Source organism: Danio rerio, chromosome 24 (genome assembly GCF_049306965.1).
Source record: "Danio rerio strain Tuebingen ecotype United States chromosome 24, GRCz12tu, whole genome shotgun sequence".
Taxonomy (NCBI): Eukaryota; Metazoa; Chordata; class Actinopteri; order Cypriniformes; family Danionidae; genus Danio; species Danio rerio.
In genome coordinates, this window is record NC_133199.1 from 28,742,503 (window position 1) to 28,768,283 (window position 25,781).

At 35.6% G+C, this 25,781-nt stretch overlaps 1 protein-coding gene and 1 long non-coding RNA gene across 44 annotated transcripts in view; both read right to left on the minus strand.

The window, feature by feature from the left end:
• Positions 1–25,781, minus strand: part of pde7a (phosphodiesterase 7A) — a 92,015-nt gene that overhangs the window by 44,500 nt on the left and 21,734 nt on the right. For 7 of the 43 annotated variants that reach the window (XM_005162671.6, XM_068217007.2, XM_005162670.6 and 4 more), the window contains exon 1: positions 14,505–15,539. The exons of 12 other annotated variants lie outside the window; for them this stretch is intronic. In XM_005162671.6, the coding sequence (XP_005162728.2) occupies positions 14,505–14,642 (138 nt within the window). In that variant the 5' untranslated portion in view covers positions 14,643–15,539. 43 annotated transcript variants of the gene reach the window in all.
• Positions 18,854–19,806, minus strand: LOC141380705 (uncharacterized). Its single transcript, XR_012399400.1, has 3 exons — positions 19,740–19,806; positions 19,319–19,358; positions 18,854–19,208 (listed from the first exon to the last, which is right to left on the minus strand). It is a non-coding gene; the product is annotated as an uncharacterized lncRNA (long non-coding RNA).

The window sequence follows — 25,781 nt, forward strand, 5'->3', positions numbered from 1 at the left end:
ATCTCAACATTGTATGTCTTGCAATGTGAATAGTGTGAACCCACACATGCGATATCGATGCTCAAACAATATATTGTGCAGCCCTGCCACAGAGCCACCGTTTCGCCCCAAGATTAGGGCTGGGCGATTAATCAAAAAGCAATCGAAATCAACATTCAGAAACTATAATCGATCTAAAATTTCCAGGTAAATTTTTTCAATTACTTTCCCTACTATGTTTGGAGTCACGTGACCCCGCTCTGTTTACACTTCTGCGTCGAGTGCGGCATCTGGTCTGGCGCAGCCCTCACGTATAGGCGCATACCCCTCACCGAATCGGACCTCTCAAATAATGTAACTACATGTTGTAAGCTCAGCTTGGAAGCGTTGACAAGTGCGAGAGGTACAGAGAGGGCAAAAATATAAAAATTGAATAAAAGAATCGTTCCTTAATTGTAATTGAGGTAAAATGTTCAATTAATCGAGATTTTCATTTTAGGTCAAATCACCCAGCCCTACCCAAGATGTAAACAATTTAAGAAATTCTGAATTTAAGATGTTGGAATGTGTATATTTTCATGAGAAAGATGTCATAAAATCTGTAATTTCACAAGAAATCTAAAATAAAATTTAAAAAATAAATTAAACTTGTGCTGGAGTAACAAGAGACATGAATAATATTCACACAATAAAAGTACATGTCACTTGTTATTGCAGAAATGCCACCTAAAATATCTGAGCCGCAAAAGCAAGGGAAATGACATCAGGACAGTACCAAAAAAAAAAAAAAAAGTATGACAGAGACACTAAGGGCCTGTCAACAAGAGTAAACAGCGTCATTTTGAAACAAATGCAATACTTTAGTACAAGCTCCGCCATCCTTAAATGTACCTCCATTCAAATGCCATCTTGCAAAAACCTTTAACAGCAACAATCAAAAAAGTATAAACATATACACACACAACTGAAACATTGTCAAACGTGAAACCAAGCTCGGCAGTGCAAGGGTTACTCACACATTTACACACACCAGCAGCAAGTTGTGAAATACTGAAAACCGAACAGCTCCCTCCACATTCTTACCACATCCTGAAACTACGTCAGTCTAACAACACTGCACAAAAAAACTTTATCGCATGAGTGAGATAAACAAACTCCTTCAAAAAAAACTCCTCCTCGCCCTGTCTGCACCATCAAACATGGCTGATGTGACCTCCAACGAACGCAATTCAAGCAAGCATGTCGGCCTTCTAGCTTCACACACACAAACACACACATACATGCAATGGTGTGATCTACCTTTGGCTCTCCAAATCTCAAACTAGATGCCAACGGTGCCAGCGAGAGCCCACAGATATGGCTTGTAACGGAGGACTGCAATTCTTCACATGGCACTCGGGAACAGGCTGCTCTGGCTAAATGGCAAAAACATGCTGTTGAGCTGCTGATAAGTCACTGACGCAGTAAAGTAATGCAGCACATGAATAAGTGTGTGATTCACAAGTGCAGGCGCACGAGGAAACATTCACATGCTCCATACATCTGCTTTAACCTGCGAAAACACGTCACGATCTGGCACAAGACAGAGATTCCTGAAAACACATGTTGCAATTGGAAGAAAAAATCTACTTGATTTATAAATTTGTGTTTAGATAACTAAAGCACAACATGATTTAGGGAACACTGCACTTAGTGAAGAGATAGTTCACTGAAAAATAACATTTCTGGCATCATTTACTTGTTCAAAACCTAATCAAGTAATAGCATTTTTTCTTACAATGGAAGTCGTTGGGTGCCAGCAAAATAGCATAATGCAAAATTGCTTAGTTAAATAACTGAAGAAAAGATTAATGGAATATGAAGTCATCTGTTATACAAATTAATCTAATATATGTGATTTATTTTAAAAAATAATATTAAATGGTAAATATTAAGGCATTCAGTTAAAAAGTTGAGCCCAAAAGTTTGTAGGAAAGCAGCAGCAGGCTATTATTAGTAAATGTAATAAATTAGTAGTAAATTAAATAAAAATGTGTAAAAGCAGACACTTTTGTAAATCCGTAAATATACAAAAATACACAATCTGTAAATGTTTTGTAAAAAAAAAAATAAATAAATAAATGTTTTTCACAGGATTCTTCAATCCTCAAGTGCAGCTTTCCATTGTTGTTGTTTTTTTCCTCTATTTTTAAACATGCTTGATAAAATGTAATTGACCAATGTTACAGCTTGGTGAAGTTCTCACAGACGCCATTTCCATTTTTTTTTAATTATTTGACTTGTTTGTTGGATTTTCTGATAGTGCCAACTACGGCTGGGCGATTGATCGAAATGTGATCGAAATCGACATTAAGAACCTATAATCTATCTAAATTTTCCAAGATCGTTTTTTTTTATTACGTTCCGTAACCCAAGTGAAGTCACGTGGCCATGCTTGGTTTTTACCTTTGAGTCGAGCACACACATATGTTCTGGTGTGGCCTTCATGCGTGGTTGCATACCCCTCGCCGTGGCTAGCGCCACCTCTCAAAAAATGTACTTACACGTTGCATTGACGCATAGCACAAGCACTGTGGGTGGCATAGCACAAGTGTGGGTGGCGTGGAGAGCAGCGAGCCTGTTGGAGCGAGTGTTTGCAAGTGCCAAGTTCCGTGAAGGAGTTAAATGCGAAAACTTGTTTTGCGTTTACCTTATGATTAAAGTTGTTGCACATCCGCTGGTTCCCACCTATGAATGAGCGAGTTTTAGCTACTTGTACATGAAGGTAGCATTCAGAAAGAAACAAAACACCCATGAAGAAACTCAGAAGTGTTCAGTGAACTATGAGGGCAAAAAAATGGAATAAATAAATAAAATAATCTTTCATAAATCGCTAAAAATGTTCTATTAATTGAGGTTTTGATTTTAAAAAGTGAAAAAATTGATTTTAGGAATTGCCCAGCCCCAGTACAATCAATCAGACTAAAATCAAACAGAGAAATGCAGAGTATTGACAATGCTAAAATTTGACAACTCTACCTGTTGTTTACAAAATATCAGGATGGCAAAAGTGCAGTTTCTTTTTTTTTTTAAAGAAAAGTTCAGAATTTTTGTAAAATGAAGAGATGAGGTTCGTGTGATTAAGCGAGTAGGTTAATTTCTCCAGAGAAGGAAAAAGTGATAACTGGCATGTCCACAAAGTGACAGTTAGGATTTGGGGTGTTGACTACTTCAGTAGAATACTTTTGTTTTGCCGAAATTAAACAGAGGTTCAGTGTCGAGTCAAACAATCCAAAGGAATGTCATTCAACATATAGCTTATAACATCACAGCAGGGGGAAATCTGTAACGGCTAATTCTCACACTGCTTCTGATTTATGGTAATTATAAAAAAAGAAGTGGGTGGATTTATACCACTATAAGACAGTTGTTTACACACTCTGGATACACATAAGTGTTTAAACATCATGTCAAACTTTGCATTATAGGACATCTTTAAAGAGCTCAAGCTATCAGATGACAGACATCAGAGTTTCATTATGCGCTTATAATAAAGACAATAATAATGCTAATTGTTAATTATTTCCAAAAAATGTTGTTCTGTGTATAAACAGACAGTAGTTGTTACAGCGGGTGGGAAAAAACATTCAACATGTCATGTTTTTTTCTGGTAAAAATATTCTAAAGAAGCTGCTGATATGGAATTGAATGAAATAGATTCTGGTAAAAACCCAAACCATACAAATAAAAAAAATAATAAAACAAAAACAATCTGAAAAATTTGTTGTAAAATAACAATGGAATGACATCTATTGATTATACTGCACTTCAGAATGTACTGAACTACACAAATACGTTTAATACTTTATATTAAATGCTTTTTTGGTGATGGCAGCTTAAAGACTACTCTCATATGGAAAATGAGGTCACATATATTGCACAGGTGTAATTTTGTTTCATAGACTTCAACAGAGTGTAAAAAATCTTGATGATTTTGTGGGTCTCAACTATTAAATCTGATCTTTATTTTGTATTTTCCATTGGATTTAAATCAGGTGATTGGCTGGGCCATTTTACAGCTTGATTTTCTTTTTCTGAAACCATTTGAGAGTTTTCTCAGCTGTGTTTTGGATCATTGTCTTGTTGGATTTCTTTGGTTGTTACCAACATCCAGCGAAAATGTCAAAGGCACCTTTAGAAATGTGCTTTCAGAAAAAATAGTGACATGTTGAATACTTATTTTCCTCACTGTATATATATATATATATATATATATATATATATATATATATATAAAACACAGAAAAATGTAAATTATTCAAGGAAAAGCCACCAGTTTAAAAATGTATTATAAATAACAAAGCTGTTTTTCTTTCCTAGGACTTTTTCCAAGTGTGTTTAAGATGCATGCATGTATAACGCCGCTAAAAAACATGTGACTGATAACGCAACACAAACACCCTAGTTTTTGGGAAGCCAAAGTTAGTTTAGAAAAAGTATGTTTGAGAAAAACAAGTGTGGGAGAAGTTGAGAGGGGAAAACGAGTGAAGAGAAGAATGACGATAGAGAGCGAGAGATCCTGGCCATCTGTGATGTTGGCTGCGTCCCAAACCACTGCCCCCAGAGTCCAGGCACATGCTTAACTACCTCCCCTCTGCAATGGTAGCCTAACACACACACACACACACACACACACACACACACAAAACACAGATAGACACATACACACGCGCGCTGCAACAGTCACTTATGTTTTATGGTAGCCTGAACAGAAAAATTCCGTGTTTACAAAAAGATAATTGCCCTGCCTCTACAAGTCTGCAAAGTGTGCGTATAACCTTCTCAAACATCAGTGCTCCAGCATCTGTGACATTCAGCAATCTGTTGAATGGTGCGCTATAAAGCTGATGCAGGGAGTTGTGTGAAATGCTTCCCCTTATCACCAAATGTGCAGAAGCCATTCTTAATTTTAGCAAAATGTGTAAAAGCTGCGGTTTAACGGTATTCAGCTTGAAAATGCACAACACCGCAAACCTGACTTAAAGGGACAGTTCACTCAAAAAGGACATCATCACTCACTTTAACATAGTTTATATGCGTAAACTTGTTTCCAAACAAACTTACAGGATTTACAAAAATGTAAAAGGCATAGTAAAAATGATACTGCATTTAAATGTGTGTGTGCAATGACAACATTTAAAACGATAAAATTTTGTTAATGGTTTTGCTATTTTTATACAATTAAAATAAGTTTAATGTATTATATTATACAAATACAAATACACACCATTTACAACAATTATTTTTTATAATCAGAACACCCAATTTCTTTTTTGTGAATTGCTGAATCCAACGCAAAATCAAAAAAAAGTCTAACATTTTTTACGATCCTGCTAAATTATTAATTTAAACAAAATAAAATAGTAAAAAAACTCAACTAAATCGCATAAAACATCCGATTCTAAACTATAATTAAATTATATTTATTTCAGTTTGCAATCAATGATATTACGTGACTTCTAGACATTGCATACCCAGCGCACGTGATACATTTGAGCATCTTTAAAAAAAATGACGTCTCACCTGCGCACCCACAATCCTAACATTACTTGAAAGTGAAGGAAATTGTTTTGCAGTCTATGCAGTAAGCAGATGCGGATGAAGTGCCAAGTGCAAGTAATTTGAAGCGGCAAGTGCAAATCGAGTAAATAACATGACAAGAATTGGAATTTTCCTGCATTTGACGCGCTTCAGACTGCAAAAGAAAAAGGGAGCAAACATATAACCAGTGGAGCAATGGAACAGGCAGAAAAACAAGCAGCTTAAAATGATAAAGATTGGTTCATGGATGACAGCTGCTGGACGTGACTGAATTGGAGGACATTATTTTTGCCTTGTAAGTTTGGCTGGTATTATGATGTGCGTCAAATTAATAAATTATTTTTTTAACTCCTTCCCTGCAGTTAAGGAGAGAGAACGCTTCCCTGCCATTGATGAATTTTACGGCAATCAAAGTTTTAGGTGTATTATGGCAGGTGAAGCCCTTACGTATTTTCTGAGAAACTGAAAGTAAGATCGTGAATAAAAAAATTGTTATACAACCTTCCTTTCGCTTGCCGTTTTATGATTTGTCTTGACAACACCAAAATAAAGAAGCTTTATTTTTTAAATTTGTTTTATGAAGATTGCACATTTAACACAATAAGCTACCTAATATAGTAAAGATTTTTTGGGAAATATCAGGGAATTACCACCATGAAATCAGTCATTTTCGCAAAAATATTTATTAAAAAATTCACACACAAAAAAAACTTTTGTGAAAAACTAGGGGGTCTGGATATTTAATATTTCTATATTAATATCTGCATAACATATAATCCTATTATTGTTGTTACGTTCAAAATATTAATATCTTCGTTGTAAATTGCATAATTGTATACACAAATATGCCATTAACAACATTATTAATAATGACTATTTTAATTGTTAGAATCATATTTCTTATTAAGAGTCCTGTAAATAACATTTGTACAAGTATATGATGTATGGGTTCCAATTAATATTAATATGTATTGTTATTATAATAATTTTGTTTTGATACTAATAATTTGCAACTAGGATTTACACGATTCGAAGCAGTTACCTTAGCTTGCTTGAAAGCGATGCTACATATGCTACACACAGAGATTTGGCCTGCCTGATCTCTTCTTCTCTTGGTAACATTGTTCTAAATGACTGTACTGTCCAGCTCATCCGTCACTACTGAAAGCCCAAATATGCTTCTCATCCATACGGAGGAAGCACAAAGGCCTGGACTTGTCAAGACCGAGGGCTAAGAGCCGCTCCGGGTCTATCCCACATTCCACCCACGGATGAAATTCCAGTGAAAATCCAGGCCAGTTTGAGAGCAAGCTCTCTGGGAGGCACTTAGTCAGGCATTGTGTTTTTAGAGAAGGCGCTTGTAGCTGCTGGGCTTTCATGCATGCAGCATAACAGACAGAGATAAGGGACAAATGCTTTTTTGCACAAACCAATACCATTAAGTGAAGCAAATAGGTCTCAATGCATACTGGGTCAAACTCCCAATAGACCTCAAAATTGTATTAAAAACCAAGGGAAACAATTATTCCACTGGAAAAGCACCTGTTAGAATGAACAGCAAACCTGAAAATATAATCCGAATGCGCTTAAATGTTTATCTTTATAGTTACAATTCCAAAAGTATAATAAAAATTTGGATAAATTTTATGCAAAGCATGCTCTAACAAATGATGTGGGTCTAACGCATTACGTGATTTCCCTCGACATTGTAATGTACTATAGTAGTGTAATGCTCACAAATTAATCCTACCGCATACTGAAATTAGAGCTCCACAATTAATCGAAAAAAAGATTGCGATCTCGATTCGACCCCCTAGACGATCTTAATCCAGCAATGGTTTATTAAATGGCATAACAGACTTTGGCAATTCAGTACATCTCTAATATCAACACACTTTGAGATTCTCATTGTTGCACATTTTTGCTGTGTGACTGTCTCTTAAATCAATATACAGCAAAAAAAGTCAAGTGCTTATAATTGTTATTGACATACTTTATCGTGATTCGATATAATATCGTTTTATCGGCCCAGCCCTAAGTTCGTGGCTGTTTTTGCCACATTGACTTCCATTATAGTGACATTTTTTGAATGCGATTCCATGACACCAAATATTCATGTATTTTTGATTGTTGCTGGTTTTCCCTGTTGTTAAGAAGTAAATATAACATTTTTTGTTATATTTTTGGTATATTTTTTTTGGTAAAAAAAATTATATTGTTATATGAAGTGTGTCTGTGTTTGTGTCTGCACAAACACACACTATGCACGCACACTATAATTTTCCGTTTTACTCCATAGATCTCCATATAAAAGTCTAGGCCTATCTAAATGGTTAATGCTGCCAACTGATGATCAACAGTATAAATGAAGATCTACCTCTTCCCAACAGGAAAAAAAATAAAATAAAAATCACCAAAAATCAAGAATGCATGATTATTTGGTGTCATGGCTTTGCAATCAAAAATGTCATTACAATGGAAGTCAATAGGGCAAAAACAGCCACCGACATAATAAAAGGGTAGTCAATTTGAACAGTACACAAGGGTTAAACGTATGCTGCATTTCAATCAGTGCCCTAGCTCCCGAGGTCGTTCATCAGTAGGTCGTGCACAAATTCAGGCACTGGTTAGGACAGTGAGTTTGGTTCACTAGACATTGGGACACACTGAGTGTGACATGAGAACGTCCTCATTGTACATCATCAAAACTGGAGTTTATAAAAAACAGCAGAACTAAATTAATTGATTTATTTGATTTTGTTTTAATAATTTTATTGTTTCTTCTACACGCAACATTTCAACCATTTAACAATTATAAACACTAGATTTTTCCTAACCTACCAAGCCATGTTCGTTCTTGTTACAAATCAATAAATACAACATCTCTTTTGTCATTGTTTGATCATTTGGGTCACGTGAATCATATTTCATGATTCCAAACTTTCGTTAAGGGTGCGCAGTGCATATTGATGCATTTCAGTGCACTGGAAGAATTTGAGATTGGGACAGCACTTAAAACAGTTGGGGACTTCTGAACAAGGGTGCTGATTGAGATGCGCCCATAGTCAGTCAATTTTCGAAATGTATGGTTATTCCGAGCTTATTTTTTTTTTACAGCAGATGGCACTCTATGCTGTTTTTTAATCAAATACTCATAAGGAAGACTGCTTGTGTAATCAGTTGAATAAATGAAACTTGGATTTTGGGATGCGAGATTATTGTAAACAAAGCTTACTATGAACACTTTAGTAGTTTTCAAACTTTTCCGAACTTTATTAATGATTATTTTGGGTTCAAGTGGTATTTGTAAGGAATTGGATGCAAAGTTCAGCTGTTTGAAAAGCATATAGCTCAATCAAAAAAAATTAAAAATCTAAGCTCAGAATCGATTCAAGAGAGAATAGCGATGCACTTAGCAATGAAAGTCTCAGCATCAATTTCAAAAATGTTTTTTTGCCACAACTTTACTACAAACGCAAAAAAAAAAAAAAAAAAATCACAAAAGGAATCCATTTATTCAAATGCTGTTAATCCGTACTGCTGGGAGGAACAGACCTAAATTCCAGCTTTATATCAGCCACTACATCTTTCTTTCTCCTTAACAGCAGCAACTTCATGCATCGAACCCACACTTGTTCGAAAATTCACTACATTTACAACAGCAGTAAAAGCTAACACTCGTTTGTTGTCATCATCACGTCTACATTGTGACAAGCAGTGTTTTGGATGATGCTAGCTTAAATGAGAAATTAGTGTATTGGGATAACATTTTAATAGGATGGTGAAAAGTACTGATGTCACTACCCTTCGATAGAGAAATTTTTAAAACGTCTATTTCCCGTTAACATTAGAGCACTGTTGATTGACCATTGTGCTAAACAGATTTGACTGTGATCGGCTCTGAAAGTCATTCCTTCACTGCAGTTCACCAAGTGCGAATACATAGTGATGGACACTGAACAAGTTGAAAGCCACGTCTATCACCTGATCCATCAGCGAACTGCTTATTTAGGTGATTATAGATGGATCAACAGACAAGCGCAGCTTTCAAACACTCCTGTGTCCATGTACTTAAATTTGTATTTGAACTTGGCCAACAGCGGCAAAGAGTGTTAAAGCGATGACTTTCATAGCTAATCAGTCATATTGGTTGAGAATGTGAACACAACGCTCAATCAGAGGTGTTTAAGAACCTGCTCAAAAGTGCTTGATTTTGAAATCGATACTTTTCACAACAGTAATATTTACCAATTAAAAGTTCAAAAGTTCTGCTCTGCATATAACTCAAAACAACATTGTTTATTAATATTAAACTGCAATTACAACACTTAAAAATGTGTTACTACTTTGGTATCGTTTTCGATATGTTTGCATTTTTGTGATAGTACTTGTCCGTCACGTATTTCTTTCCTTTGCACATAATCGGTTTAGAGGTAGGTGGTTTATGATTATCGACTCTAAATATCGATTTAATTTTTTTTTAATGCCACACTAATGCCAAAAGATCTGTACATAATTTAAGGCCTTTAAGAAATTTAAGTCTGCATGAACCAGAAGCTGTGACCGTTTTTTTTTTTTTTCGTATTGTGACGCAGTTCCTTGAAAAATAAAAACAGTAGGCGTGCCTTGTTTTTTTTTTTTTTTTTTACTGCAAACTGATTGGATGTAGTAAAGTTGATTCCATTCAGAATAACCGGGAAGAGGGTTTTAAAAGAGTTATTACAACCTAACAGACACTTCCTCCTCACATTTCTGTTTGTTGTGAAAACTGACAGTTGGAGGGGCGTGGTTAAATATGTTAATCAAACCCAAAACCTCAAACAGATGTAATCTGAGAATTTAACTGAAAACAAACAGGAAGTGCAATTTTGGATTTTAATTTTAGATTACAAGGGCAAACTATATTTATTTCTTAATAATAACTTGCACAGATGAATTGTTCACCACAAAATTAGCAATGTGAGCTAACAAAATCATATGGTTAGTTTTGATTTCATTTTTACTTTAAAGATTCAATATATCCAAAGCAGAACAAAAATTAAGTACATTTTGCAGCTGTAAATGTCACGCACTCATACAAACATACACTGAGACCAGTTTGACAATTCAAACATTTACTAGTTTGACTAGAAAAGCAGTAGCAAGCTCTATTTGCATATGTTTGACTTTAGAGAAGCTGATAGCATCTGGTAGACTCCGACAACCAGGGGCAGTTGAGGCAATACACTGGACAGAAGGGTTATCTAATCTAACTCCCAATACAAGCGGTTGCTTGGTGACATGACCCTTATTATTGACTGACTACATCTTAAATTCTAGGCCTCCAAGCCCTGCAGGGTTTCTTTCACTAGCTAAGCATGTTATCTCGGTCTGTGTGAGCTTGCTGCAAGACTAGTAAATTTATCACATACTTATCAAGTACAGTGAGTGACAATCCTTTGACCTAAAGATATGCATTATCTCCTATTAAAGATTGAGTACAGGCCTACGAAAGATTACGGTTGATAATAAAAGCACCGTTTATACATGCACAGCCTTTATACTTGATATCAAGCACAATAACATTACTCAATGTGCAAGCAACTTCATTACTCATTCATTATACTCATTTTAAAAAGCTTCGCTTTATTTACATGGTTGAAAGAGATGCCATGCTCTTTTATCATATGACGCCTACTGTATCACATTTGATATACAAAAATCTAAGGCCTCTAAATTATTCAACTTATCAAAACATTGCCGAATACCCTGTTGCAAACTAATATGATTTCTGCCCACTGTAACTTAGAACAAAGAAGCAACTTAGGTTCACTTCATTACCCATTCATCATTTCTTTTTTGAAAAAAAAAACATCCATAAATGTATGTGGGTCAAAGATGAATAGGGGTTTTCAAGCATCAAAACAATAGAAGTGTTGTATTTTTGGTACATGTTCCCGGTTTACAATGATTTACAGAAGACAGCCGTTACAATATTATTTAGAGTAATAACAGGTTACATGCAAAAAAAAAAGACGGTAGTTAGCTATGACCACAAAATTATTTATCTGATGGCGTAATATGATTTTATATAAGTGCAGTGCAAAACTACTTATTCCTGTCCTTCAAACTACTTTTTTATCCTTTCATCAATTCTTTCAATATTGAAATTATAATAAATAATTGTATGAACACCAATTTTATACATATTTTAGTTAGGGCCGCACGATTAATCGCAAAAAGATTACAATCTCGATTCAACTCTAAACATGATGTTATTTCAGCATTTCTATGATTCAGCCAATTATATTTTCAAGACCGGGAGAGAAGCGTAAAGGCGGTTGCACAAATCTTCGCATTTTATATTCGTTGCTCAGCAACAGACATCTCCAAAAGGTGTTGAAAGAGTCACAAGATACAATTCACCCAAAAATGTAATTTCTGTATTTGCGGATGCGCAATGCACTGTTTGTTAATGTCAATACTGTCTACTTTAGTGAACAGAACCTGCATAGGCTGTAAATAACAGGTAATAAAGTTGTAAATAACATTCAGTTTGTTGCAGATTGTTTAAGAGCTGCGTGAGATGTATGATTAGCATATATGTTTTTTTTTCTTCATGAATCAAACTCGGCAGTGAAAGTGAAACCAAAAGCACCCACATCATTTAAATGACCAAATCGTATTTTAGAGTTATAATTACGACAAGCATTTGATATAGTTTTCTTTCATAGCAAACACAGTGTTGTGCATGAAAATAAATGTTCAACGGTGTCAGTAAAACTACTTTAGCCTATAAAATGTTGAATATAATGCAAGAGTTGAATCTGATAATGACAAATGTCTCATTTTATAAGTGAAAAAATGGTCTAATAATGTTGTCAATGACAAATGACATGCCTGTGTCACAAACACAATAATTTAACTTTACAATTATTGATAGTTGTATTCTAATTGCATCACTTTACTGCGAATTAACAACCAGGACAAATTTAAAGTCTGTTCAATTCCACCATTCCAAGTCTATACAAAATTTAGCATTTTAACCAACAGTAGACCTACAAATAGACCTAATATTATTGTTGTTGTTTAACCATACGTTTAAGAAATAACAATAATAGCCTACTCAAATTAACTTTTATTTTACATCTACAGAATTGTGCAATTTTAATGTGTTGTTTTACTGTTATGCTAAATCATGATGAAACATCATTTTATCCATCTTTTAACAATTGCATTTTCTCTAGTTGTATGAAAGACACTGACAGTACTTACATTTATATGCATGTACATACAAACATCTTCCAGCAATTAATCAATTAAATATTGCTGAATTAGTGAGACATATTTGCTTTTATATGTAATTTAAGAATGCAGTCTTCAATTCTGTCAGTGACTAGAGGAGACGTTCAATCCTCTTTGGCCATATAAATAACTGCACTTCACAAATGCTCTTCAGTTAAGGTCTCTGCTTTTTTTTCTTCCTCAAGTATGAACACCATGGTCTGGTTATACATATTAGCTTATAGGCAATAAACCCTGATATATCCACACAAAACCCGAGATATATGTGCAAGCATTTTGTCTGAAAGTTCAATAAAAGTCCATTAGTTTCTATTTTTTTCCGAGTACAATTTCAGGCTTTACAGAGTTAAAAGCACCAGATGAATCATTCAGTTTGTTAGAGTAGCAGTCAAACACCTAAAATCTCCCCAATGGACACCGAGTAACAAGTTGCAGGAGGGCTGTCCAAGAGAATCCCCAACAAACTCAAAACATGGTGTGTGTGTGTGAGGGGGAGAGTGACACACTTTCAGCCTGAAAGATTGTCAGCATGTGGCCCAAAGGGACAACAAAACATATTTTGTGTTGCCAACACCGCAGTATGACAGCGACAACAGACAATTAGGGAAAATAACGCTGTCTCTTGTCAAACCCTGACACTTGGAGACTTCTGAGTAAATAAATCAAGACCCTGAACAAGCATAAGAATAATTGAGAATGGATAGAAGTTGGGCCTCGTCTCAAAACCTTGCGAGCTGCTTACCTAGTAATGATGAGAAATGAGAATATGGATGATTTTCTTTAAGTTTGGTTGCATTAACCATGTTTATTGAGGTACAGTTGGTTTTATATTTACACAATCAGACTTGATTCAATCAGACGACTTGTAAATAGGAAAATTATATTAGCAGCCAATGGCTACCAAAGTACAACATTGTTCACAGTCAAATCAATAGTGCTAATGTTGTTTTGAAGTCATACTTGCATGTGATTTCAGACCAAATATTTGAAGTACCATGGAAAACAATAAAGGGAGCATGTCACAAGCTGTCACTAAACGAATGTGCGAATATAAAACCAACTTTGCCACTACACGATGTTTTCCGAACAAAACAGACTATTATGTGGTAGAAGTTTAGACTCATAAGTTGGTTCTGAATCAACTAAGCTTTGAATTTATTAATCCGATTTGTATTTCGTTCACATCCGAATTATGTTGTAATTAGGCCCCTATGAAATGTGGTCACCGATAAGTGGTTTGCAGAAATGTTATGAAAATTAATAAAATATATAACCATCCATTAAAAAGTCATTAGACACACAAAGCCTAAACAACATGAAATACACTTCATTTTTCCAAACATATAAACCGAATTTGGAACAAGAACCTACTTCATAGAATATAAGAGCATCATTTGCATGTTCCGAACATTCGAATAGGATTCGAATGAAAGAGTTGATTAATTGAACTCAGAACATGAACTAAGTTCCTATTACATACCCGAAACATCTAAGCACCCTCCAAATTGAACTTAAACGCTCAAAAATGATCAAACATAGCAAACATTAAGTGTCGAGTTAACATGGCATGCTTTAGAAGCTCCAAAGAGATTCAGAACACGATTCTCTAGGTAGTCAGTTCGCTAGGTTTTGACACACAGCCCAAATATTTAGTTCTTTACCTGTGACAGCTGCCTCGGGTCGGGGGCTCCAAATAAAGAGGAACTGGAGCTGAAACTAATGGCTCCCCTTCGGCTGAGAACATGTTTGGGAACCGGCCTGTCTAGAGGCAAAACCGGTAACTGATAACATAATTCCATTGAATATTATCAACGCTATGGATCCGGATCGAAAATAATTCAAAGCCGCTGAAGGAAAAGTAGTAAAATAACCATAGGAATCAAAAGAAGGTGGAGAGGAGAACTTGCAAGGAACTTGAGCGCCGTTTGCAACTCTCAAAAAGCACGGGAATCCCCTCTCCTGTAAATTGCAAATAAAAAAAATATCAGTTTAAATGCTCAAGAGGCGAAGTGCTTCATTTTGTTTGGATCGATCTGGTTCTCGCGCACACCGCCGTCATTATCGATATGGTCCATATTTCCCCACGCGCGTGTCTCGTGCTCCATTTCACTCGATTTTTATTCATCAGGCTCGGGTTTTCTTCCTTTCTTCTCCCTTTTCCCATGCACAGATCACGGCCTGCGGAACGACGAGGCCTCTCCTCTATCTTTTTAGTATCTTTAGAAAAAAATGCTTCCTCATTTTTTAAACTCCGTCCAGTCGTGAATCATCATCATCGTGCAAATGGCTCCGCAGTCTCGTCTCCCAAATTAAAACAAAAGGCATGACCACTTCAAACCCCGATGCCGATGCTTGGAGGAGAAAACGGAGAGATCCTGCGGATTTCTCAATAAACGTGCGGGAAGTTGCCTCTGTTTAACGACGGATTTCATTCAAGCTCTGCGGTGCATGAACATTTATTCTCGCTGTCTCTTTTTTCTCAATGCAGACACACACGGCACCCGTAATACTCAATGCAGCACTGTATATTAACCAGAAGAAAGTGGCCTGGGTGGAATAAAAACACGCCCCGCGACCACGCCGTGCATGTGCTGGCACATGCTGTCAAAAAGAAAACACGAAACGGTAAATAAATTACGCTGATTACATACGGCAGTCTCAGTTCGTTCTGAACATTGCAAGCTGTTTCCGAACATGCACCACCTGCAAAAGAGATGGGGTTGTACGGAAAGCGTTCGCAAAACGTCCTCGTCTTTCTCCGCCAATAGGCGCGCGGTTAGACATGTAAGGCCGACTCCCATTGGACTACACCACCAAACGCTTTTGAGACGGCGTATCTCATTGGCTGTGCTTTCAAGGCTGATTTATGCACTCGTTCGCTGACTGTACGGACCTCAACAAGGGTATTCCACTACAACGGGGTTTGCCCTGCAGCCGGTCTACATCATTGCCAGTGATTACCTTTTCTCTGTATGAGTCATCCAGTTATTCGTGAGCAACGAGCCACTGTTAACTTCTCAATAATAAAACCCATGAGTAAACCTATTTTGTTTTTGTTTTTTTGGAAACATTTAACATTTCATTAGGTTTTCTATCTCATTGTTAAAGAGATACTTTAGCCAAAAAAAACACAATAACTTGCTTTTAATTTACTCTGGCCATCCAAGATGTAGGTGACTTTTTTCAAGATCATTGGTGATTCATAAGATGAAGACCTCAAAGTTTCACCAGGAGCCACTGGTATTCATTCGTTTTGACTCAGCTGAATACTCTTGACTCACTTGTACAGTTGAAGTCAGAATTATTAGCCCCCCTGAATTATTAGCCCTCCTGTTTATTTATTTTTTCCCCTAATTTCTGTTTGATGTAGAATTTTTTCAACACATTTCTAAACATAATAGTTTTAATAACTCATCTCTAATAACTGATTTATTTTATTTTTGCAATGATGACCGTAAATAATATTTTTACTGGACATTTATCAAGCACTTCTGTACAGCTTAAAGTGTCATTTAAAGGCTTAACTAGGTTAATTAGGTTAAATAGACAGGTTAGGGTAATTAGGCAAGTTATTGCATAACAATGTTTTTTTTTCTGTAGACTATCAAAAGAAAATAGCTTTAAGGGGTTAATAATCTTGTACTAAAATGGTGTTTAAAAAATTAATTCCTGCTTTAATTCTAGCCAAAATAAAACAAATAAGACTTTCTCCAGAAGAAAAAATATTATCAGACATACTGTAAAAATGGTCTTGCTCTGTTAAACATAATTTAGGAAATATTTTAAAAAGAAAAATTCAAAGGGGGGCTAATAATTCTGACTTCAACTGTATTTTATGAATCAGCAAAGATGATTTGAGCTAAAATCATCTCCTTTTATGTTGTACTGGCATCTTGAATAGGTAAATCCACTGCAAATGTACATTTTTGGCTGAACACTTCCGAATAATGATGTCAGGAAGAACCAAACAGGGATTTTCACAGTGATGCTGTGAATATTTGACATTTTAGTGAAAGGTTTTTCAAAGAACGGTTTTGTTTTCATAGTGTAAAGAATGTTTTATTAATCTAAAATGAATTTTTTTCAATGGGCTATATGCACACAGACGTTTAATTTCAGCCAGCCAGCCTCAGCATTTCCGGTGAACTGTCATTCCATTATAAAATTGCCACGTTTAAGGTCTGATTTCTTTAAAAATCAGTGATCTTCACTGCCCTTTTCCCTCACCATGTCTTTAAGATATGAGTTTATTTTACCCCCGTTTTTTTCAATGGAGTTTCTGCACTTGCCTGCTCATCCTGATGGTGCTAGCGGTTACACACGGTCATTCATCTCGTTTTATGCTTGAACAACTAAATGAAAGCTTTATTTAACTGTATGTATTGTTATTACATTACAACATTGATGCTTTAAAAGGAACCCTGTGAAATTGAAAATAGTCACATTAAACTTTTACCGGAAGTTTATCATTGGCTGAAAAACACTAGCTGTGAATATACCCCATTGTAAATGTTTTACACATGTTTTATGTAAACATTTGTGTAATGGAAACATTGTGTGGTTATTGGAGCTTCTTTGTAAAACCATCAACAACAAAATACAGCTAAAACCTAAATGCAAAGGTTCGTGATCCTCAGTTTGACAACACTACAAATAAACTCATCCTTTAGCTCCAGCTTCACCTTTAATGTGTTTGTTTGCATAAGCTTAACCACAGAGAACTTTACAAGTTTAAACAATAAGAGTGTTGTCAGGCATTAACAGATAATTGCATGACAACACTTAGTCAATAGCAGTTTCTAAGTATCATATTGTGTGCTGAAGTACAATTTGCATAGAAACGCATGATAATATGCACTTAAAGTAATCATCATTAACTTTTGAACACTCTGTTCCAGTTTCAACGAAAATATTAATCTGCATACATAAAATGTGTACACAAGTTTACCAACTTCAAATCAGCCTTGTGAAAATGATGTTAATAATACTTGATATATCATCTTCTACAGTTATCCTTTCATTGGTGTCTATTTAAAATAATCAGTGGAAGTTCAGCCCACTCTTTGGGTCACTTTAATTCTTCAATTTAGGTCATAAAGCTTTGCAACATTAGCAAATGTTTTAACTGGAGTTGTCGGAGACAATAGTGAACTGTGCCATGGCAACAGAGGCCATGTGCCAGTAGTGAGTATAATTGCCCTCTGTACCCCCCTCCCCACCGCACACAATACAATTCTGCAGATCCAAACCCCACAACGTGCAGTCCTAATCCGTTTCTAGGGATCTTGAATAAATGCTGCCAAATCATAGATTATAAGAGTTCTTCAGGCCAGTGAACTTCGTGGAAAATATTACAAAGCATTAAGATATTTTTTAATCAAAAGTGTATTGTTGTATGCTCACAATGTGAAAACAAGTTATTACACTCTGTGTCCACTTTATTAGGTACACCCTGCTTGTACTGGGTTGGAACCCTATTCACTGATTCAGCAAGATGCAGGATGAACCTGTAGTTTCTGAGATTTGTATTTCAGTATGTTGTGTCTAACTGAAATGGAATATTAAGTAGGGGCAGGGCTTTCTTTTTGTGCATCATTCCCTAATAGCAAACTAATGGTAGAGTAATCAAGAATATTGTGGCTGAAGCCCTCATTAACAAAGTACCACCATGCACTCTAAAAGAGGAAGCAAATGGTCAGACTTTGATTACCAAAACACAGTAAAAAAAAAAATTAATTATTCGAGTAATCTTGTTGCATTGACTTAGTTAAGTTGTATTGACCTAATTCTCGTCTTTTCAACTTAAAATGTTAGTTGACAGAGTTAAATAGTTAACCTAACTACTTATTTTAAGTAAATCGAACTTGCAAAGTTGAGTTTTAATAGGTTAACCTACATTTTCAAGTAAGCAGAACTTGCAAAGTGCAGTTGAAATATTAACTTTCATTTTCAAGTTCGCTGAACTTAATCTCGAAGATTGTCTCAATCAAAAATAGAACAGACAATGAAATACATTACACATTTTATTAAAGGATTTCACTTACAATTTAACAACTACACATCATTTACTTACTAAATAACTGTATTTACACAAATTCATTTTCCTTACAAAATAATTGCTTTTACAAAGAAATTTAAGTGAAATTAAACTCAAGAGGAGAAAAAAACAAATATCTAACTTTTTAAATATCTAATGTTCATCATGTCTTACAGTGTACACAATTAAGATTAGAGTAATCACAAAATTGTTAAAAATCTGAAATTTACTGACTTTTTTTTTTAAGTGTTTGTCTACTGTTTGCATATGAAGGGATATATTGCTAAATATCCACCTGTAGTAAATCATCCCGGCATCTGGGAATTAGCTACAAGTTAGAAAGAGAAAACTACATTTAGGTGAATTATTGTAATTCTTCTTCTTAAAAATTGTCTTTTCTATGCACATAAAGGAAGACATTTGGTGGTTAAATCTCACCTGTTGTAAGTCAATATGACCTCTGGGAATGTGCTACAACCTATAGATAAAAAAAATGGTGAATTACTGTACATATTTGGTCTTAAATATTTGTGTACTGTACATTTATACAAAATAGAACAGACAATGGAATACATTACACAAGGATTTACTCACAATTTAACAATTACACACAATTTACTTACAAAATAACTGTATTTACAAAGAAATTGTAAAGTAAAATTAAACTCAACAGGAGAATAAATAAATAACTTTAAAACTGTAAAATACACAACTAATACAGACTCTTGGATAAAAATGACGCCAGAACTTATCAGGTCATAAAACCTGAACTTTAATTCAATTCACATGTAAGTGTACTCTTGCACTGCCGGCTGCTCCAATGTTCATCAACAGTCTCTGAATCACAGCAAAAGTATACCTGATGTCTTTTGATTTACGTTGGGATAGCTGGAGTAGTTGCTGATAGTTCGGGTAGTTTATGTATGCTGTATGAAAAATGACAAAAAACTAATTCTTTTACACATACCACACTAAATCTGAAAGACGTAAAACACAACATGAGCACACCAAATCTTATTTATACCAACAAATTATTATTTGTGTGATGTTAGTGCTTCGGCTTTTAGTGTTCTATGTAAATTTGTTGATTGGCTGTAGTGAAATGGCAGAACTTGTCGCTTAAAGTAATTTTATCAAGAAAAAATAATAATAATAAGCCAACCAACCCCCATTTAAGAATTAGTGTTCACAATCAAGATCAGAGTATTCACCAAATCTTTCAAATATAAATTTACTGCATTTATCAAAAAAAACTTTGCCTACTGTTTGCATATGAAGGGAAATATTGGTAAAATTTATCCTGTAATAAGTCAGCCCAGCATTACATGTAGGTGAGTTATTGTAATTATTCTTCTTAAAAATGTGTCTATTCTATGCTTATGAAGAAAGACATATGGTTTGATTTCACCGGTTGTGAGTCAATCTGGCCTTTGGGAATGTGCTCCAATCTTTAGAAAAAAAACATTTAGGTGATTATTGTAAATTTTAGGTCTTAAATATTTGTGTACTGTACATTCATGAATTGTTATTCATCTATTATATGCATATGAAGAGAGATATTTGGTAAAAATCTCTCCTTTGTCAAGAATGTTGAATTATGGGAATGTGCCATAACATTTAGAAAGAGAAAAGTGCATTAAAATGAATTACTGTAAATATTTTTCTAAAATAAAAATGCTTAAAATAAAAATTACTGTATATAAAAAGAACTCTAACCTGTAGTAAGTCAGAAGAATAGATAAGTTAAATATTCATTCATTTTCTTGTCAGCCTAGTCGCCTCAGCGGAATGAATTTATTCAGCAAGTTTTTAAGCAGCGGATGCCCTTCCAGCCGCAACCCATCTTTTGGGAAACATCCACACACACACACACACACTCATACACTACTGACAATTTAGCCTGCCCAATTCACCTGTACCGCATGTCTTTGGACTGTGGAGGAAACCGGAGCACCCGGAGGAAAATCACACGAACGCATGGAGAACATGCAAACCACACAGAAATGCCAACTGAGCCGAGGATCGAACCAGTGACCCAGCAACCTTCTTGCTGTGAGGTGACAGGACTACCTACTGCGCGACTGCTTCGCCCCAAAAAGTAAAAAAAATAAAAATAAAAATATATGTATTTATGTATGTATGTAAATATATATATATATATATATATATATATATATATATATATATATATATATATATATATATATATATATATATATTAGGGATGTCAAATGATTAAAAAATTTACGCAATTAATCACACTTTTTGTAATTAATCATGATTAATCACGAAACGCCGTATTTATTACAGAAATAAAAACACAGGCATGTAAGTGCAATTTAATGAAACAATTTAATGCAATAACAAACATAAATGATTTCCATGGTGGATTCTAAGTGGACTACAAACACACACATACACACACACACACACACACACACACACACAGACAATGCGCGCAGTGCGGTGCACACGGTGAGTGAGGACTATATATGATAACATATTAACAATTCATGGACGAAAAGTTTATATATGTATTTTTACAAGTTATAACACAGATTTTAAGGAGCATTACTTAGCAAATTTGATGTACTGTCATTTTTGCATGACTCCCATTGATGAATTCTCCCGAGTAGCATAATGGGATAGCATCCAATGGACTTCAAAATCTCACCGGAAGTAGTAGGTCATCCGAGTACTTCTCATCTACTGTTTTTTGAATACTATTAATGCGTGCATAATACTCCGCTCATATACTGTTTTTCTATATACTATATAGTATATTGTAGGGAAGTATGCAATTTAAGACGCCCCTGTGTGCCTGACTTCTGCTGTTTAACTGACAGTCGGCCAACCAACTTAATGGTTCATATTCCGCCCCCTGCTTGAATGTAGTATGGTTCAATTTAAAAAACACTGGTTCAGCAAATGTTTTTAAGTTGAGCGACAAACACTACTTAAAGAGTAGTTCAGTCTGACCATTTGCGTCTGTGTTTGGAGTTGCGCTTCTTTTGTTGTCATCAGTTTGGTGGCTTCAGCCATAATACTTTTGACCACACACCTCTTACCATTAGTTTGCTACAAGAAAATTGTGTGCAAAAAGAAAGACCTGCTCCTAATCAATATTCTATTGCAATTTGAAGTACATAAACATACTTCAATAAAGCTCTCAACAACCTCCAATTTATGCAACCGTGTATTCACAATACACAGCTGGTACTAAGAGGTTCAAAGTGAGTCAAGAAAATAATCCCAACACTATTACACCACTGACAGAATAGAACCATCCTTTCATGTTCTTTTGGCAAATTCTGACCCACCTATTCAATGGTGCAGCAGATACAGAAGGTCATCAGGCCAGCAAACCTGTTTTCAATCTTCACAGCTGAGCATATCTGAATTGTAGTTTTGTTCACTGACAGGAGTAACAATGGTGTGCTTATCTGGTGCTGGAGCTCCTAAGCTTCAAGTTTAGATGTATTGTGTGTTTAAAGATGATCTTTTGTTGACCTCAGTTGTAACAATTTTAGTTTGAGTTACTGTTGTCTTTCTATCAGACCACACCAGTTTGGCACTCAGGAATAACAAGACATTTTCCAATAGTATCTGGCTGCATGGGAGAACAGCGGCTCAGTAATTAGCACTGTAGCCTCACAGCAAGACGGTTGCTGGTTCGAATACCTTGTCCTAGCTGGGTCAGTTGGCATTTCTGTGTGGAGTTTGCATGTCCTCTCTGTGTTGGCATGGGTTTCCTCTGGGTACTCAGATTTCCCTCACAGTCTAAAGAAATGCAATGTAAGTGAATTGGGTAAGCAAAATTGGCTGTAGTGTATGAGTGTGTGTGAATGCAAGAGTGTATGGGTGTTTCTCAGTACTGTGTTGTGGCTGGAAGGGCATCCACTGCGTAAAGCATATGCTGGTATAGTTGGCGGTTCATTCCACTGTGTCGAACCCTGATAAACAATGGAAATCTGGCTGCAGACTTGCACATGTAAGCTGAAACAAACAGTCTCAGACACATGCACTCAAAGCTAGTGATGTGAAGGCTGATTTATACTTGATGGTTCTGCTTGTTCGATTGAGTACGAGCGGCGACGTGTTGGTTGTGGAGGTTCGCTTTGGGTGTGTGCGATATGATTTCTTACAAAAAATTTTGAGACTCAAACGAACAGTTCATGTAGTGCCACATTTGATTTCAGTTGAATATGAATCAATTTGAAGAAATGTAGTTTGAAAGCCTGTACAGACATCTTTATGACCCGTCCATGAATGATCATAGGCGTAACCAGATGGCCAGTTAGTCTTGGCTAGAAATTGCAACAGCAGTGGAAAAGGAGGAAAGGTTTTGTTTAAATCTTAGGAAAAACGTGAGGGATAAGTTTGTTAAAACCAAAAAGAGAGGCCATGGCAAAAATGGAGACCGGTGTAGTTTAAATAAACAATTACAAAATGTTTTCTACCATTCATAAGTTTTACACTGATGTAAAAATAACACGTTAGAATTTAAAACAATTTAATAGTTACAAAACTAAAATGAAATAAATTTTTTCTTAGATATCTGGAAATTAGTATTTGAACCTACCGATTTCCAATATACTGATGCCATGTTTTCCAAGGCTTTACTGGTGATAATGGTCAGGAATGTTGGACAATTATTGCCTTTTTAGCATATAAATAGAAAACACAAACTAGCCAGACAGTAATGTGTGAATTGTGAAGTGGGCCAAATAAAAAATCATTAGTATTTTTAAGTAAGTGTAACTGAATGATAGTAATGATGATGTAGTTCCGGAAACTTCATACTTTAGGGCCGGCGCGTCCATAGAGGCGAACTAGGGTGGCAGAATAGAGAGGGTGGCGTCCACGACACCTCCCTCACCAACCGCGTCCTCAGTTCTATCCCCCCTCCCCTCTTCACTTTGATAACCGGTCACTTTTGTTTTCACTTTCGGGTTGAGGGCGTTATGATCGTCCTTTGCCCAGAGTGGCAGTTCAGCTTGCTCCGTTCCTGGTAGCAGTCTCAGCTTGCATGTGCACCCGGTCTGCAGTCAAACTCATCTCACATTTTCCCCCACAGACATGCCACTCACAGTATATTTTCTCTTTTTCAGCACCCTCTTCTGTAAACTCTAGAGAATACTTATACCAGCCCACCTGGAAACAACAACCAAATCCACTTAAATCACCTTTCTTCTCCATTCATGATGCTCAGAATAAATTTCAAAAGACTGTCTTAACCACATTCGCACCTAAAAATCTAAATATATGTGCATATACCCCATTTGGGCTCCGAAGATGAACAAATTTCTCAGGTACAGGAGTTTGGAACAACAGAAGAATGAGTAATTAATAACAGAAGTATTTTTTTGGGGGTGAACTAACCCTTCATATTACTGCAACGTGATTTGATGATCAGATACTTTTGTTAACAAGTAGTTAAACCAGTATTTTATTTTTTAAAAAAGTGGGCAAAGTTGTTTAAAAATCCAAGTTAGTTGCTTTATTTTACTTATTTGTAAAATTTACTATTAATTTAAGAATGGCTTCAACCATATTTAAAGTGTATTAAAAGGGCATAAAACAGCTCCATCCTTCGCCCTTCTAAACTACATATAGCTGCTAAGAATTAAGCACTGGAACTAAACACAGAAAGCAAACACAACACGCATAACAAGATAAGACGTCTGGCAGCATGCCTGCATCGGCCTGTGTAGTTATTAACGGATCTGTTCATTCATTTACTTTTACAATAGCATTTAATCAGTGTCAAGGACTGCTTCCCGTCCACTACCGGTGGCCCTGCGTGCTGCTCATTTGGGAGTCTCACATTTCCTGACTGAGGGGCAATCATTTCATTAATGGGTTGTTTCTGAGGCTTAGTTTGCCACAAATGCCGTTCCCCAGGCAGACGTGCTTCGCAGGAACGGCCTCCCGAGGAGACAGTGATGAGGGGTGGTGAGCTGCACACCTGCTAATTCCCCTCGAGACTCCATGTATCCACTTGCAATATGACCTGTGCTATGCAGAAGTCAACAGGAGACCATAAACAAGGGGCGCGTTGACATAATTGATACTGCCGCTTGACGTCAGTCAGCCCACTGGTGACTTAAACTTTGTTTTGACTGCTGCCTGCAGTTTTAGAGGGCGACTAGGTTTGACTTTTTTGACCATGAAAATTCGATGTATGTTTTAAATGAATTTAGGAATTGTAAATATGTGTTTATTTGTATTAGTAGTGTGAAAAAGAGTGTTACAGACTGAAAAATATAATAAAAAAACAATTATATATACACACAACTTTTTCTGTTTGCTGCTGGTAGAATAAAATCTGTGCTCAGTTGCCATCTCGTGGCGATGGAAGTTTAGTGGTAGTTTTTTTTTCTTTTTCAAATTGAAAATAACCCCTCGAGAAGCCACAAGAGAGTGCTAAAGGGTCAGCAAAAATGTGTAGTAAATGGAGTAAAACATTAAGAAATTAAATAAATTTGATTAAAATAAATAAATAAATAAATATATTGAATAAAAAAACTATTCATGATTTAATAACAGTTTTGAATTCATCTAGCACAGTGTTTCTCAACAAGACACACCAACAGTACACATTTCGGATGGCTCACCTTATTTGACACATTAACTTCAGGTTTTGGAGTTTCTTCTTATGTTATGAGTTGATTAAGTTGGGTTTGATTAGAGAGAGGTTGAAAATGTATGCTGTTGGTGTGCAGGAACAGGGTTGGTAAAACACCGATCTAGCAGGTGTAAACTATAGAAAACAAAGAAATAGCATAAAATAAAAACTGCTTATAGCTACCTTATTTTCAAATGTTTACAATATAATTTTTACATATCTAAATGGGTCTTTATAATTAAAAATAGTGTTAAAATATTATGAGAAAAAAAT